This window comes from Gopherus evgoodei, chromosome 2 (assembly GCF_007399415.2).
Source record: "Gopherus evgoodei ecotype Sinaloan lineage chromosome 2, rGopEvg1_v1.p, whole genome shotgun sequence".
Classification (NCBI taxonomy): domain Eukaryota; kingdom Metazoa; phylum Chordata; order Testudines; family Testudinidae; genus Gopherus; species Gopherus evgoodei.
Window position 1 is genome coordinate 110527765 of NC_044323.1, and position 17231 is coordinate 110544995.

The 17231-nt window shown below is 41.4% G+C and overlaps 1 protein-coding gene across 1 annotated transcript in view; it reads left to right on the forward strand.

Moving 5' to 3' along the window:
* Window positions 1-17231, forward strand: part of FHOD3 (formin homology 2 domain containing 3) — a 645976-nt gene that overhangs the window by 615503 nt on the left and 13242 nt on the right. Inside the window, 1 exon segment of the mRNA XM_030551482.1 lies at window positions 7902-8063. Coding sequence (XP_030407342.1) covers window positions 7902-8063 — 162 coding nt within the window.

The window sequence follows — 17231 nt, forward strand, 5'->3', positions numbered from 1 at the left end:
ATGAGGTTAGTTCAATCAGGGAGGATGAGGCCCTCTTTTCACAGTTGAGGTGTGAAGACCAAGGGAGGAGAAACTGGTTTTGTAGTTGGCAAGCCATTCACAGCCTTTGTTTAATCCTGAGCTGATGGTGTCAAATTTGCAGATGAACTGAAGCTCAGCAGTTTCTCTTTGATGTCTGGTCCTGAAGTTTTTTGCTGCAGGATGGCTACCTTAAGATCTGCTATAGTGTGGCCAGGGAGGTTGAAGTGTTCTCCTACAGGTTTTTGTATATTGCCATTCCTAATATCTGATTTGTGTCCATTTATCCTTTTCCGTAGAGACTGTCCAGTTTGGTCGATGTACATAGCAGAGGGGCATTGCTGGCATATGATGGCGTATATTACATTGGTGGACGTGCAGGTGAATGAACCGGTGATGGTGTGGCTGATCTGGTTAGGTCCTGTGATGGTGTCGCTGGTATAGATATGTGGGCAGAGTTGGCATCGAGGTTTGTTGCATGGATTGGTTCCTGAGTTAGAGTTACTATGGTGCGGTGTGCAGTAACTGGTGAGAATATGCTTCAAGTTGGCAGGTTGTCGGTGGGTGAGGACTGGCCTGCCACCCAAGGCCTGTGAAAGTGTGGGATCATTGTCCAGGATGGGTTGTAGATCCCTGATGATGCATTGGAGGGGTTTTAGCTGGGGACTGTATGTGATGCCAGTAGAGTCCTGTTGGTTTCTTTCTGAGTTTGTCTTGCAGTAGGAGGCTTCTGGGTACACGTCTGGCTCTGTTGATCTGTTTTCCTATTTCCTCGTGGGGTATTGTAATTTTGAGAATGCTTGGTGGAGATTTTGTAGGTGTTGGTCTCTGTCTGAGGGGTTGGAGCAGATGCAGTTGTACCTCAGTGCTTGGCTGTAGACAATGGATAGTATGGTGTGCCCGGGATGGAAGTTGGAGGCATGAAGGTAGGCATAGCGGTCGGTAGGTTTTCGGTATAGGGTGGTGTTAATGTGACCGTCACTTATTTGCACCGTGGTGTCTAGGAAGTGGAACTCCCGTGTAGATTGGTCAGGCTGAGGTTGATGGTGGGGTGGAAGCTGTTGAAATCGTGGTGGAATTTTTCCAGAGTCTCCTTCCCATGGGTTCTGGAGTACAGAGCAATAATTCTTGGTGGCAAGGCCTGCTCTTCGTGGTATTCCTTTCCTTCGTGTATGAGAATCTTACCCATTGCTGATTTCTTTTGGTACTACTATGCCTAGACCCTGCTCTGCTAGAAAAAACATTTTCTATGTATTTTATTAAAGCTTTGATGCCTGGCTCCAAAAGCCCCAATTTAAAAAGCAGGCCCAGTAGCTAAGATACAAAGAAGTAAACAACTCAAGCTGCCCTGCAGCAAGCTAAATAGCTCACGTAATTCATTAAGTGCTAGTGAGCTGTGTGTCCTGTTATAAGATTCAGTTCCTGTTGGCTTAAGAATACAGAAGCAGTGGTAGAGTGAGCCAGACAGAAGCCTGTTAGGAGCTCTGTCCTGTAGAACTGCTGTTGACAGGAGCCTGGAAAAAAGGCAGCAGGACACACTGCTAATCAAGACTGCTATTTACTGTGAACAGTGAAGTGCCAAGGATGGTCCCATCATTGATGGTTTTTTAAGCGGACTGTGTTTTACTGAGCCAGCTCTTTTGGAAAGCTCATTGTCATTCTTCTTCTGACTGACTAACCTTCAAATTATTAAGAAAAATAAACAATAATATGTAACGGAGAAGAACCAAAAGATGTGCCTGATGGAGGGCTTTGTGCAGCAGGGATTACTATAATTTCATGGCTCTTTTGGGTTCAGAGACATGGCTCTCTGGTGTGTGTGTGGTTTTAACCAAAACTGCTTATATAGCTTTTCAGTCTGAACATTTTGCCAACCACTTTTGCTTTTTCTGCTTGTGACAGAGCACATGCTGTTGTGCCAGGATCTGTCCAGCCATGTAAAAAGGTGTTTTCTTCCTTTCAAAGGGGGAAAAAACATCTTGACCAGATTCTTTCCTCCATTACATCCCCTTTGTGCCACAAGCGTGGAAGCAGACATGGTATAGTGTATGCCATCCACACTGGCTCCCGTGTAGGAAGCAAAAGGGGATGTGAGGAGAGCAGTGGTTTTTCAGGAATTGAAATTGGGGGGGAGGGTTCAAATTTATGGGGGAGGGTAGTGTCAGGACCGATGAGATATATAAAAGAGATACGAATAAAGTAGATGTTTTGTTAGGATAATGCAAATTTAACATAAGGATAATGCAAGTTGCACCAAAACACACAACAGGTCTAGGTTTCTAAAAAATATATAAATTAAAAAAAATGTATTAATTTAAATTGACTTTTGAAAGTAAGCCATCATGGGATAGAGGGGAAATCCTCTCATGGATCAGTAACTAGTTAAAAGATAGGAAACATAGGTAGGAATAATTATCAGTTTTCAGAATGGAGAAGATAAATAGTAGTATCCCTGAGGGATCGGTACTGGGACCATTACTGTTCAACATACTCATAAATGATCTGGAAAAATGGGTAAACAGTGAGGTGGCAAAATGTGCAGATGATACAAAACTATTCAAGATAGTTAAGTCCCAGGCAGACTGTGAAGAGTTACAAAGGGATCTTACAAAACCGGGTGACTGGGCAACAAAAATGGCAGATGCAATTCAATGTTGATGAATTGCAAAGTAATGCACATTGGAAAACAATCTCAACTATACATACAAAATGAAGGAGTCCTGAATTAGCTGTTAACACTCAAGAAAGAGATTTTGGAGTCATTATGGATAGTTCTCTGTAAACATCCACTCAATGTGCAGTGGCAGTCAATGATTCCCAACATTCTGTTTGCTTTTTTAAAAAGAACAGGAGTATTTGTCACCTTAGAGACTAACAAATTTATTTGAGCATAAACTTTCGTGGGCTGCAGCCCACTTCATTGGATGTAGCCCACGAAAGCTTATGCTCAATAAATTTGTTAGTCTCTAAGGTGCCACAAGTACTCCTGTTCTTTTTGCGGATACAGACTAACATGGCTGCTACTCTGAAACCTTTTGCTTTTTTAAAGAAAGAGATAGATAATAAGACAGAAAATATCATATTGCCTCTATATAAATGCATGGAACGTGTACACCTCTGTGTGCAGATCTGGTCAACCTCATCCCAAAAAAAATATATTGGAAATGGAAAAGGTACAGAGATGGGCAACTAAAATGATTAGGGGTATAAACAGGAGGAGAAATTAAAATGGTTGGGAATTTTCAGCTTAGAAAAGAGACGACTAAGGGGGATAGGCTAGAGGTCTATCAAATCTTGACTGATGTGAAGAAAAGTGAGTAAGGAAATGTATTTAATCCTTCACATAACACAAGAACTAGCAGTCACCCAATGAATTAATAGGCAGCAGGCTTTTTTTTTAAAAAAAGGAAGTACTTCTTCACACAACATAAAGTCAACCTGTGGAACTCTTTGCCAGGGGATTCTGTGAAGACCAAACTATAACAGGATTTTTAAAAGATCTAGATAAATTCCTGGGAAATAGATCCATCAGTGGCTATTAGCCAGGATGGGGTGGGATGTAACACTATGCTCTGAGTGTCCCTTGCCTGTTTGCCAGAAGCTGGGAATGGGCAGCAGGGGATGGATCACTTGATGATTACCTGTTCTGTTCATTCCCTCTGAAGTACCTGGCCTTGACCACTGTCGAAGACAGGATACTGGGCTATATGGACCATTGGTCTGACCCAGTATGACCAATTCTTATGTAAAATTAATTATAATAATAAAAATGTTTAGTACAGAAACTCCCCAACATAATGACCTCTCAAGATAGCAACAATGTGAGATAAAACCTTAGCAAATAATGCATTTAAAAATCTTGGCCTACTGGGAAACATATTTATATAAGTTTCTATTCCCAGTCACAAATCTAGGATTCTGGAGCAAAGTCACTAAAATATAGTCCAAAAAACAAATATTTCTTTAACGTGCCCCTCACTTTTCCATCCATCGCACCCCACTCACTAGTGTTGTCCTTGGTCAGTGGAGACTCAGAGTTCAGAGGTGCTTTCACGTGAGTAGACCTCCCAGGTTGGGGGCAAGAAGGCATCTTGCTAGTTCCTCCAGCTGCTCACTGTTTGCTCTGGCCATTGCTGTCTTTTGTGCCACCATTCACTCCACCACTCTGTTGCCAATGGCCCTGAGCAGTCACCTTCTGCTGCCACATACCACTATGGCCTTTGCGAATTGGTCTCTTGAGGTTCCACCCAGCTCTCAGTGATTTCAGCTGTGCTCTCTGTGAGGGAACCTCGCTGCTAGTGCAGTCTAGGCTGTCTCGTACACAAAAACACTGTACCCACAGGAACACTATCCCTACAGCAGGACTAAGCACTTAGACCTGATTATCAGTGATTTCAGCTGCAGTGGTCACTTAACAGAACAAAAAACTATCTATGGAGCCTAATCAGCTCTGTCTTTAAACAGTGGAGAGGGACAGGTCCCCACCCTCTCTCTTGATGCCCTCAATGGGCACAGGCTAAGTACAGTTCAACTGCCCTTTACTCATATAATAAGAACAACACATTCATTCCCCCAGCCCTGCATTCAAGTGATTTGTAAGCCAACCCCAGCCAAAATCTATCACTTGGGCAACACAGCTCTGTTTGCTGGATACCTAGGTAGATTAGGTGTGAATGTAAATACAATCTAGTCCTGAAGCCTTCCCCCCCAGCTCATCATTAGCTGTCAGGGAGAGCTCATTTAGACTTTGCTTACAAATCATCATTTGAAATTATTAGGTTGGCCAACATCACCAAAATAAATGCACTGACATTGTCATAAAAAACAACAGCTGTATAAGAAAGCTAGTCTATGTTCATACTTTCAAATCTATTATACTTTCAGTACACGTATTTTATCATACACTGTATATGCTTTAAAGTGTGTATTAATATTTCAATTTCAATTCAAATTTCCAAAACAGTCACTAAATTGCGGTTTCAGAGTAGCAGCCATGTTAGTCTGTATCCACAAAAAAACAGGCGTACTTGTGGCACCTTAGAGATTAACAAATGTATTTGAGCATAAGCTTTCGTGGCCCACTTCATTGGATGCATAGAATAGAACTTATAGTGATGAGATATATATACATACAGAAAACATGAAAAGGTAGGAGTTGCCCAACCAACTCTAACAGGCTAATTAATTAAGATGCGCTATTGTCAGCAAGAGAAAAAAAAACTTTTGTAGTGATAATCAAGATAGCTCATTTAAGACAGCTTGACAAGAAGGTTTGAGGATACTTAACATGGGGAAATATATTCAATGTGTGTAATGGCTCAGCCATTCCCAGGCTCTATTGAAGCCTAAGTTGATTGTGTCTAGTTTGCATATTAATTGAAGTTCAGCAGTTTCTAGTTGGAATCTGTTTTTGAAGCTTTTCTGTTGCAAAATTGCCATCTTTAAATCTGTTACTGAATGGCCAGAGAGGTTGAAGTGTTCTCCTACTGGTTTTTGAATGTTATGATTCCTGATGTCGATTTGTGTCCATTTATTCTTTTACGTAGAGACTGTCTGGTTTGGCCAATATACATGGCAGAGGGGCATTGCTGGCACATAGTGGCATAGATCACATTGGTAGATGTGCAGGTGAACGAGCCCCTGATGGCATGGCTGATATGATTGGGTCCTATTATGGTGTCACTTGAACAGATATGTGGACAGAGCTGGCATCGGGCTTTGTTGCAAGGATAGGTTCCTGGGTTAGTGTTTTTGTTCTGTGGTGTGTGGTTGCTGATGAGTATTTGCTTCAGGTTGGGGCTGTCTGTAAGCAAGGACAGATCTGATAGAGTGAGGGATCATCTTTCAGGATAGGTTGTAGATATTTGATGATGCGCTGGAGAGGTTTTAGTTGAGGGCTGAAGGTAACGGCTAGTGGCATTCTGTTATTTCTATATTGGGCCTGTCTTGTAGAAGGTGGCTTCTGGGTACTCTTCTGGCTCTGTCCAATCTGTTTTTTCACTTCAGGCAGGCGGGTATTTGTAGTTTAAGAATGCTTGATAGAGATCTTGTAGGTGGTTTGTCTCTGTCTGAGGGATTGGAGCAAATGTGGTTGTATCTTAGAGCATGGCTGTAGACAATGGATCGTGTGGTGTGTCCTGGATGGAAGCTGGAGGCATATAGGTAAGTATAGCCGTCAGCAGGTTTCCCATATAGGGTGGTGTTTATGTGACCATCGCTTATTAACACAGTAGTGTCAAGGAAATGGACCGCTTGTGTGGATGATCTAGGCTGAGGTTGATGGCAGGATGGAAATTGTTGAATCATGGTGGAATTCCTCAAGGGCTTCTTTTGCATAGATCCAGATGATGAAGATGTTATCAATGTAGCACAGTAGAGTAGGGGTGTTAGGGGATGAGAGCTAAGGAAGCGTTGTTCTAAGTCAGCCATAAAAATTTGGCATACTGAGGGGCCATGCAGGTACCCATAGCCGTGCCACTGACTTGAAGGTATATATTGTCCTCAAATGTGATATAGTTGTGCGTGAGGACAAAGTCTCAAAGTTCGGCCACCAGGTTTGGCATGTAACTAGTTCACAAAACTGGGGATGTTGAGGAAATTTGGGTGGGAGGGGGGTAGGGAAATCACTGGAGGAAAGCATGCTGCATTCCTGCAGTCTCCAGCTGGTGGACTGTCTCTGGGAGATATTGCCAGCTGCATAGTCTAGAGGAGACCCATGAGTTTAAAGCCAGTGCAGAACTCCTTTATAGCTCACACTCTCTGCTGGTGCTGCAGAGTAGCTGGGGCATTATCTAAAATTTTCTGTAATGGGTAGACGTTTTTACTCTGATAGTTTTGAAAAAAACAGTCACTGAGCTGCCTGCTGTCATTTTGCAATGATCCAACTACAAACAAAGATGATATGTGAGGGTGTCATAAACAGATAGCTAAGGGTTAATGTCTCTTTCACCTGGAAAGGGGGTAACAAACAATACCTGACCAGAGGACCAATCAGGAAACAAGACTTTTTCAAATCTGGGTGGAGGGAAGTTTTGGGGGTGAGTCCTTTGTTCTTGGTCTGTTCTCTTTCTTGGCTCTGAGAGTGACCACAGGAATCTCCAGGCTTTCTAATCTTCTGTTTCCAAGTTGTAAGTACAAGGATAGTAAGACAATAGGTTTATATGGGGTTTTTTTTGTATTTACATGTGTGTAGTTGCTGGAGTGTATTCTTTTGGATAAGGCTGTTATTCATTTTTCTTTTAAGCAATTGACCCTGTATATTGTTATCTTGATACAGAGACCCTTTTATGTCCTTTTTCATTCTTTTATATAAAGCTTCTTTTTAAGACCTGTTTGAGGGTTTTTCACTGGTTAAGGCTAAGAAACGAAAGGGGGGGGGGGAAATCTCTTTGTGTTAGATTTACTAAGCCTGACTTTGCATACCCTCTGGGTGAGGAGGGAGAGAGATTAGATCTCTCGGTACTGTGTTTCAAGGACTTGAAGCAGGGAGTATCCTAAGGTCCCCAGGGCGGGGAAATCTGGGAGGAGATAAAGAGGGTGGAATCCCTTTGTTTAGATTCACGGAGCTTGAATCTGTATATCTCTCCAGGAACCCAGGGAGGGAACACCTGGAGGGAAGGAGGGGGAAAGGAAATGGTTATTCCCCTTTGTTGTGAGACTCAAGGAATCTGAGTCTTGGGGTCCCCCAGGGAAGGTTTTGGGAGACCAGAGTGAGCCAGACACTCTAATCTTCTGGCTGGTGGCAGCAATATCAGATCTAAGCGGGTAATTAAGCTTTGGAGGTCTCATGCTAGCTTCTCATGTTCTGAACTCTAAGGTTCAGATCTGAGTAGGAGAGTTATGACAGAGTGGTTCTCTTTTTCTAAGAATCCAATTCATTCCAGGCCGTATCAGTTCATGGAATGCTGCTGGTGATGATTCACCTAATGCTACAGATGATGCAGCTGATGAGATCATGGATCGTATTGTAAAATCAGCCACCCAAGTGCCAAGTCAGAGAGCTGTGCCTAGAGAGAGGAAGCGGTCACGAGCAAACAGGAAGTCATGTGAGTACTACTTATAAACTTGTGGAGAGGAAAGCTCTCTATCTATCTATCTCTTTTCATATGCACATCTGTATGTTTATATGTTTGTGTTTAAATATGTAGGGTCAGCTCCTTAACTTGTGTAAATCAACATAACTCCATTGATTTCACTGAAGTCTATACATTGAGGATCTGTCCCCCAAATGTTTCAATTTAAAATTAACATTTAAACTTTTTGGTGATAAGCTATTAGCATTATTTAAAATCCACTTAGCATTTGGAAAGTCTAGAATTAGATATTTTGCTCAGGCAAAACAGCATAAAACATAATGGTAAAAATACTATATGGAAGTCAGAATTAATATCAGGTGAAGAAAAGCTTCCCGGCTTTAACCTGGCTTCCAATATGTAGATAATATTCTGCACATTTGATTAAATCAGATATTGGGCATACAAGCCCGTACCTATTCGTCTTCGAGTACATGCTCATGTCCATTCCCCTGTAAGTGTGTGCACATCACATGCACTGTCGCTGGAAGGTTTTTCCCTCAATGGTATCTGTCGGGTCGCTCCAGCGCTCTATATAGCACTCTATATAGGAGCCTGCTGACCCAGCACCACCTCAGTTCCTTCTTTCCATACAGTCTGCTTGTTGTTGAACTCCAAACCCATCTCCAACATGGACATAAACAAGCACTCAAAGAAGAAAAACAGTTACTAACCTTTCCCGTAACTGTTGTTCTTTGAGATGTGTTGCTCATGTCCATTCCTAAACCTGCCCTCCTACCCCTCTGTCGGAGTTGCTGGCAAGAAGGAACTCAGAGGGGCCGTAGATCAGCAGGCTGCTATATACAGTGCCCATAAAGGCATGAATCCAGGGAGCACCAGAGTTGACCAACGGATACCACTGAGGGAAAAACCTTCTGGTGACAGTGCATACGGCACACACACAACCTACGTGGGAATGGACGTGAGCAACACATCTCAAAGAACAACAGTACAGAGAAGTTAGTAACCATTTTTTTACTGGACAGTTACTACTGTAGACAATGAGTGTCTATGTACTACAGAACTGAATAAGTCTGTAGTAGGAAAAGGAGTCCAATGTGGTAAAAGTGCTTAATGTTTCTGTGATCACAGTACAACATCAACAGGGTACTGCAATCAGTTAAACAACTCAAATGGAAACTAAATTAACTTGCAGTGTGGCATGTGAAGTAATAAAAAAAATGTATTTGTATATGTATATACAGAATACAAGATATGCCCTGTTGTAATTGACTTCATTCTACAAACAAATGGCATTGTGTCTGAACTATAAAAGGCCACGTCAAATGTATTATTTCACCATTTTAAACATCGTTTCTTATTGTTGGTACAATATCCTTTTGCAAACTCGGAAGTAAAATCTGTCTACTTATGTAGAGCAATTTGTCTGCAAAGCAGCCACAAAGCTGGTTTAATTTACGTTGGGAATTAAAGGAAATCCTGTTGTAATGCAATCCCTCCAGTGGCACAGAGCTGCTGTAGTCACCCAAGTTTGAGAAGTTTGACTTTGATGTTTATTAAATGCAGTAGTTTAAGTTGCGGTAGTCTTTGCGATATTCCCCATTCCAAGCATGGAGAATATTGCAAGTATCACGGAAAAGGTGAATACAGAGAAGGGTAGAAATTAAGATTTTAATCATATTCACTGTCTGTGGCTTTGTGACCACCTCTCCATCCATTTTTTAGCATTTCCAGGAAGTTAGAACAAAGAAGAGACAACAACGAGTGAAAGATCACAACAGGCATACTTTTTGTGGAATTGTTCTAGCTAAGTTAACCTTGTCAGTGATCGAAAGCATTCTGTACAAACAGCACTTGGCTTTTATTAGCGAGCATATGCCAAAAGCACATTCACTCTTCCCAAAGTGCCAAAAGAGGGATTTTTGCATGCGGCAACTTCCTCAGAGAAATTAAAAATGAAATAGACATTCTGGTTAAATGAGCAAGCCTTCCAGCAAAGAAAGTGATCTGACACTGGATTGTCTCTTTTACTTTCTGTCACAGAGTACACCACAGCTCTCAACAGCATATCCACTGCCACCACCTGCTGCCCCACTTGCACTTGTGTTCTCATGTGTGCTGATTGCTGTAGGTGACTTATGCAGATTCCCTGTATGTTTGCATATTTTTGTGGCTTACCCCATGCTAAACTGTTTCCTCTATTAGCAATCCTCTCCCCACACACACCAAAAAGCCATATGTTCGATGTCTTTGCCAGTCACCTTTCTTCCAGGGAAGCACTTGCTGCAAGCAAAAGGGATAACAATGAAAATACTATATATTTCCATAGGGCTGGTTTTCATTTATGTTTAGTGAAAACATCAACAGGGATTAAGGACTCAGTAAATGTTTAGGCTGGGACTGATTTCCATTGTAATTTATCCTGATAGATTCCAGCTCTCTCACTTGTTTTGTCTTCAAGGTCTTGGCTTGCCTTTTAAGTCGACTGAAAGATAGTTTCAAAATAAATGTAAAGTTTGGTAGTTAGCGTAAGGCACTTCACAAAGAAGAATGTCTGGAACTGTACTACTTCAGTGGTAGTTGATATACCTGGATAATGAATGAATAAAACGGTTTGGCTTGAAAAAGTGCTGAGCTGAGGAGATAACAAGGCACCCGCATTTTCTCCCCAAGGAACTAAGCAGGGACCCCATCAATATTAATGTAGAATTTAAGGTAAAAGAATGGGAAAGGCTACTCTGACCACTGAATGATCAAGAGTCTATGAAAGTGGCACAGATTTGCAGGAATATACTGGAAGCTAGAGCTTTAGGTGGTTTAGTGCTGCAGAGTTAGGTTACTTTGTTGTGTAAAGAGCTAAAGACACTATAGTTGGTCGTTCTGACTCATAAGGGTTGGCAAGACCCATCCCTACACATACACTCACAGTGAAAGCAAGGAGGGTGTGTGTTTGGTGTTCAATCTATCTTAAAATGTCAAAGGGAAACTAACTTGACAGTACCAGCTTGCACCATATTTGTACTGCAGCCATGTAAAATAATACATTTCTCACGGTTTTAATGCAGAACCATAAATATGCTCAGGTTCACTTAAAGCTTAGGAAAGTTTTGGTGAACCTGGACTGAGGAGTTTGTGTTTCTAGGAAAATTGGAAACCCATGAGTTATGTGTGACTGTGTTGCAAACATTTCATGTGACTCTACCAAAAACCTTTCAAAGACAAGGTCAAAGGATAAAGAAAATAGAGATGAGAAATTAGTAACTCACTCATTTAGGAACAAAGAGAAATAGAAATGGAGTTATGAAAGAAGCAAGTTCTACTCAGCCATTGGGTGAATCTATTGGGAAGATATATATTTTGACATTTCTTGAATTAGGTCTTCCACAAAGTGGAATGAGATAAATTATTGGGTAGTGTGATCATATTCGGTATTCAAAGATCAATATTTAGATTCTAATGAAAAGAAAAGGTCAATTCAGAGCAACCAAAGGAGCCATAAGTTGTGGGAAGGAATATGGCTGTGAAGAGTCCATCGCCAATACATGAATGGTAACTCCTGTATCTGCTCTACAACTGTCATGGTATATTTCCCCAATCTGAACCTTGGAGTCCAAAAGTTGGGGTACCAGCATGAATTCCTCTAAGCTTAATTACCTGCTTAGATCTGATAAGCTGCCACCAATCAGGACTTGGAGTGCCTGATACACTCTGGTTCCCCCAAAACCTTCCCTGGGGACCCCCAAGACCCAAATTCCTTGAGTCTTACAACAAAGGGGAATAAACCATTCCCCTACCCTTTTCCTTTCTCCTCCCAGATCTTTCCCTCCCTGGGTACACTAGGAGATCACCATGATTCAAACTCCTTGAATCACACACAGAGAAATCAGGTTTTTTCCCCCTTCTCTCTCCTTCCTTCTCTCACCAATTCCCTGGTAAGTACAGACTCAATTCCCTTGAGCCTCAACAAGGAGAAAAAAATTAAACAGGTCTTAAAAAGCAAAACTTTTAATAAAAAGAAAGAAAAAAGTAAAAGTTGTCTCTGTAATTTAGATGGTAAAAGTTACAGGGTCTTTCAGCTTATAGACACTAGAAAGAAGCCTTCCCCCCAGCAATATACAATTTAAAATACTTCCAGCAAACTACACATTTGCAAATATAGAAAACAATCAAAAGACTATAACCGCCTGTTCTACTTAATACGCACTATTCTGAATATAAGAGACTGTAGCAGGGAGATTGGCAAGAAAACCTGGTCGCACGTCTAGTCCCTTTCAGGGACCAGAGAGAACAAAAAAAAACCCCAAAACACAAAGGCTTCCCTCCACTGAGATTTGAAAGTATCTTGTTTCCTGATTGGTTCTCTGGTCAGGTGTCCGGTTCACTGTTTGTTAACCCTTTACAGGTAAAAGAGACATTAAACCTTAACTATCTGTTTATGACAACAACCTCTGAAGATATCAAGGGCTATTGATAAGTGCAGATCTGACTTATAGGGCCATTAAAAACAAATAAGAAGGAATTTGTTGAGAAAGAGCTGAAATGGAGAACATGAATGCAGGTAAACTAAGAAAAACTGACTTCTGTTGGGATATACTGTAACTGTATGAAGACTGTGTTCTGAAAGTGAATATGTGATATGAGAGACTGTTTCTGAAGGTACCTCCAGCACATTAGAGGTTTCGCAAGATAAAATCGTTTATACACAAGTCCAATGACAACTCAGTGTCATTACCAGGTGATGATTGTTCTGTGGTCTATATGACATATGTATTGGACTGGAGAACACATGAGGAAACAACCTCGCAGTCTGACACTCTCATTGGAAGTCTTAACAGAAAGCCCAAGAATTTAATGAGCCACAGAACTGAATTGCCCTGTCTCATCTCTAGAGATGGTCCCCCAAAGTCAGGGTTGAGGCATATTGCCATGGGAAGCTTGCACTGTTCCTTCCTCTGATGTGTCTGTTCTGCATGTAAATAAAGACTCCTGTCTCTAGGGTTCTCAATTCAGCATGTTTCACAAGCATTAAATAAAAACTGAGGGGTGGACATGTGCTATTTCCATTGTTTTAGACTGACAGCAGCTTTCTGCATGAAAGGTTTTTATAACGTTATTTAGAGCTGTCCAATCTAGCAGGAAAATAGAAAATAATATAATTATGATTATCTGGTTCTCCCCTAAGGTTGGGATGAACTTCAGAAATGATACCATAACAAACAGCAAATATGACGGAAAATTGGAAATGAAGTTTTAAGAATCGCTGTATGCGATAGTCCAGTTATTAAGGAGGAAAACTGAGTTAGTTTTAGCAATTTGGAGAAAGCTGTTATTGCAGACTTTGAAGCACTGTATTGTAAGGAATAAAAAATAGAAGTTACAGAATGAGAAGCGGTCATGGAGATCTGAGAAAACTAGAGGAAGGAATGGAGGTATTTTGGTAGAGAAGGATTTAGATGAAAGACGAGCATAAGATGAGAGATAAGGTGGATGAGGTAATATCTTTTATTAGACCAACTTCTGTTGGTGAGCGAGACAAGCTTTTGAGCCACACAGAGCTTTTCTTCCAGTGTGGAGCGTAAGCATGGGTGGCCGGTGACCCAGCTGCCTGGGGAGGCTAACCCCCACGCCCTCCCCTTGTGCCTGAGGCCTCACCCTTCCCCTTCTGCCCCCTACCCCTCAGGAATCCAAAGCATCCCACTCAAGGAGTAAAGCACTCCACATGAGTAAGTGTATCAAAATCAAACTGCAACTTAATAAACATGTATCAGGCCCAGCTGCCCAGTATTGACACCTAGAGAGACAACTACTAACTCCAACATGTGCATGAAAGTATATGGAAATGAAGATCTAAATATCAATGGATTAAACCAGCCAAACTGGGAATGCTTTTGCGACTTCTATGAGCAGCCAAGGATGAGCTCTGACAGGCATCTTCAGAGAAGTTTCATGGAAAACCCCTACAATTGCCCAGCCCAAATACAAATTGAATCACAGGACAGCAAAGTCAAATCCACTTGATCTCAAATCCTTTAGTGCAGTGTTTCCAAAACTTGGGATGCCACTTGTGTAGGGAAATCCTCTGGCAGTCTGTGCCGGTTTGTTTACCTGCCACGTCCGCAGGTTCAGCCGATCGCGGCTCCCACTGGCTGCGGTTTGCTGCTCTAGGCCAATGGGGGCTGCTGGAAGTGGCAGCCAGTACGTCCCTCAGCCTGCACCATTTCCAGCAGTTCCCATTGGCCTGGAGCAGCAAACCACAGCCAGTGGGAGCCGCGATCGGCCAGACCTGTAGATGGGGCATGTAAACAAACCGGCCCGGCCCACCAGGGGCTTTCTCTACACAAGTGGTATCCCAAGTTTGGGAAACACCACCTTAGTGGAACACAGGGTGAAATTTGGACCTGCTAGAGCCTTAATCTTGGATTATTACATTGTTATTGGCATTATCAGTGTTAATATCTTAAAGTGTATTTGTTGGCTCACTGAAAGTCCATGCAGTGGTCAAAGAGATGCTGTCATAAGCATGATTTCACTGATTCACATATTTATTGAGGAGAAGGTAAGCAGCCGTATCTGCATATGCTGATGTTCATCTAGCATGGAGATGGCAAAGGTGGGCAGGTTACTGGCTAGGCCCATTTTTGCGATTTTAGTTTTTCCCATTTCAAATAACAACAGTGACAATTCCATTCAAAGACTTGTAAAACAGACTTTTTCTAAAAGGCTTTTAGTGAAAATCCACCATAGAAACAAATCTTAAAAAATAAACCAAACAAATGCCATTTTGAACATTGATCTTTGTCTGTATCATACGTTTATATTATATTCCTTAATTTAGGGCCCAGTTTTTTTATGTCTGCTGATTCTGAGGGGTACTTATTCACATGAGTAGTTATATCAAGTTCTACGTAATATGAATAAGGACTGCAAAAGCTGGAAGTTTCACAACTAGATGCTTATTTAAAGTTCATATCAAAACATTTGTTTGTTTTTTGTTCACTTAAATTAAAATCTATTATAGATTTGGGATAGAGGAAACTGATTTGGATCAAATCAAAGTGATTCAGATTTTAGCCTACAGCTTGAATCAAACCACTGGACCCAAACTGCTTTTGATGTTTTAAAAACCAAGTGTAATGAGCTTCCCTACTTTGTTGTCAGGTTTTGAAGCCCTGCAGGTTAACTAATGCTGATAGATTCTCATTCATTCTGTGACCCTCCTCGCTGTAGTATTTGAGCACCTCAGAAACATTAATGTGTTTATCCTTAGAACATCCTTGTGAGTTAAGGAAGTCTTCTCATCCTCATTTTACAGATAGGAAACTGAAGCACAGAGACATTAAGTGACATGCTGAAGCACATATAGGAAGTCCCTGAAAGAAGTGGGAATTGAACTCAGATCTCCTGCGTCCTATCTCAGTGCCTTAAATACAGAAATATCCAGCGCAGGTCAGTCTTGTAGACTCCACCATGAATGTAAACAAGGTGGGAATAGCATGCTAGGAAAGGGATCTAGGATATAGGAAAGAATCCCATGAAGATCTGGCTCTGAAGAGGAAGTTTAGGCTGAGATTTCATGCAGTATTATTTTGGAATAACACATTTGCTAATCAAATAAACACTGGAAGGGGGGATGACTTTTTGACTCCTCAGGTGTATAATTTTTGTTTGGAGCTGGCTGGGAGCTCCATCAGCTTACCCCTCAGTTATTTTTTTTCTTTGTTTCATTTTCATATGTCTGTGCACTTATTTTTTCTGGCCAGGACCAGATACGAAAGTGCCAAAATGCTATAAAAGAGCCTGTTGTCCAGATATTTATGGCCTAACTGAAAACAGGAATTAATGGAGATTATGCCTTTTTATGTCTTTCAATAAAAAAGACTATATAAACTCCAAAATCCCAAGCAATTTTGCTTAGAATTTATTACTAAGTCCACAATTGCTGGGTTCAGTAAAACAGAAAGGATTGGGAAGAAGGAAGGACATACTAATCAATCAGGTTACTTAATGCACGCTTAGCAGCAATTAATTACAATTACAATTGAGTAAGTATTTCATAGATGTTATCCATTATCAAATGCTGTTTGTCGTAGCAAAACGTACTTAACCTAATACTTTCACAGAGTCAACATCAAGCTAGTAAAAGTTTAAGTGAATGAAAAATAAAATGATGAAATAGCTAAAACTCTGGAAGATGGGAGATTGAATTCAGTAGATGTTACAGACTCTTTATCAAATAAGTAGTAGTTTTTCAATATCTTCCCAAAAAAATGCTCTAGTTTGCCCATAAGTTATTGGTATTGTAACAATTTGTACAACATTGTAGTAATTATTGGGTGTGATATCCCTGTGATATGCAGCAGGTCAGATTAGAGTATAGGAACTCTGGAATTGCTTTTCTGAGGTCCTCTTAATACTGTATCCTATCTCTGACAATGGCCAGTGCCAAATGCTTCAGGATGTGCAAACTCTACAATATGCAGATATAGGGTAATCTGCTCCACATATTAGGTCTCGTCCTGATCTCTAATAGTTGAACATTGATTTAGGGTTTTAAACATGAGATTTATTATCCCTTCCAAAAAATTTAGCATAATTATTATGATTGCTCTGAATATTCTTATCCACATAAATGTCCAGTCTCTTCTATTCTTAAAATCTAGTAATAAAAATACATTATAATAATATATGGTTTGTTTCCTCTAAAATGACTCCTCATTTAGCAGGATAGACTATAAATGCACTGACACCAGCCAATTAGCTTCTGCTTTTAGTTCAAGAGTGAGCAAACTTTTTGGCCCAAGGGCCACATCAGGTTTCAAAACTATATGGAGGGTCGGGTAGGGAAGGCTGTGCCTCCCCAAACAACCCTGACCCTCCCCCTCGCATTTCCTTCCCCCTGACTCCCTCCCCTCAGAACTCCCAACCCATCCAAAGCCCCACTGCTCCTTGTCCCCTGACTGTCCCCTCCCAGGACCGCCCCCACAACTGCCCCACTCGCTATCCAACCCCCTGCTCCCTGACTGCCCCAACTCCTGACAGGTCCCCTGGGACTCCTACGCCTATCTAACCCCACCTGTTTCCTGTCCCCTGTCTGCCCCACCAAACCTCTGCCCTATCCAACTGCTCCCTGTCCCCTGACTGCCCCCCCGCTCCCTGCCCCCTTACCATGCTGGAGCCTGC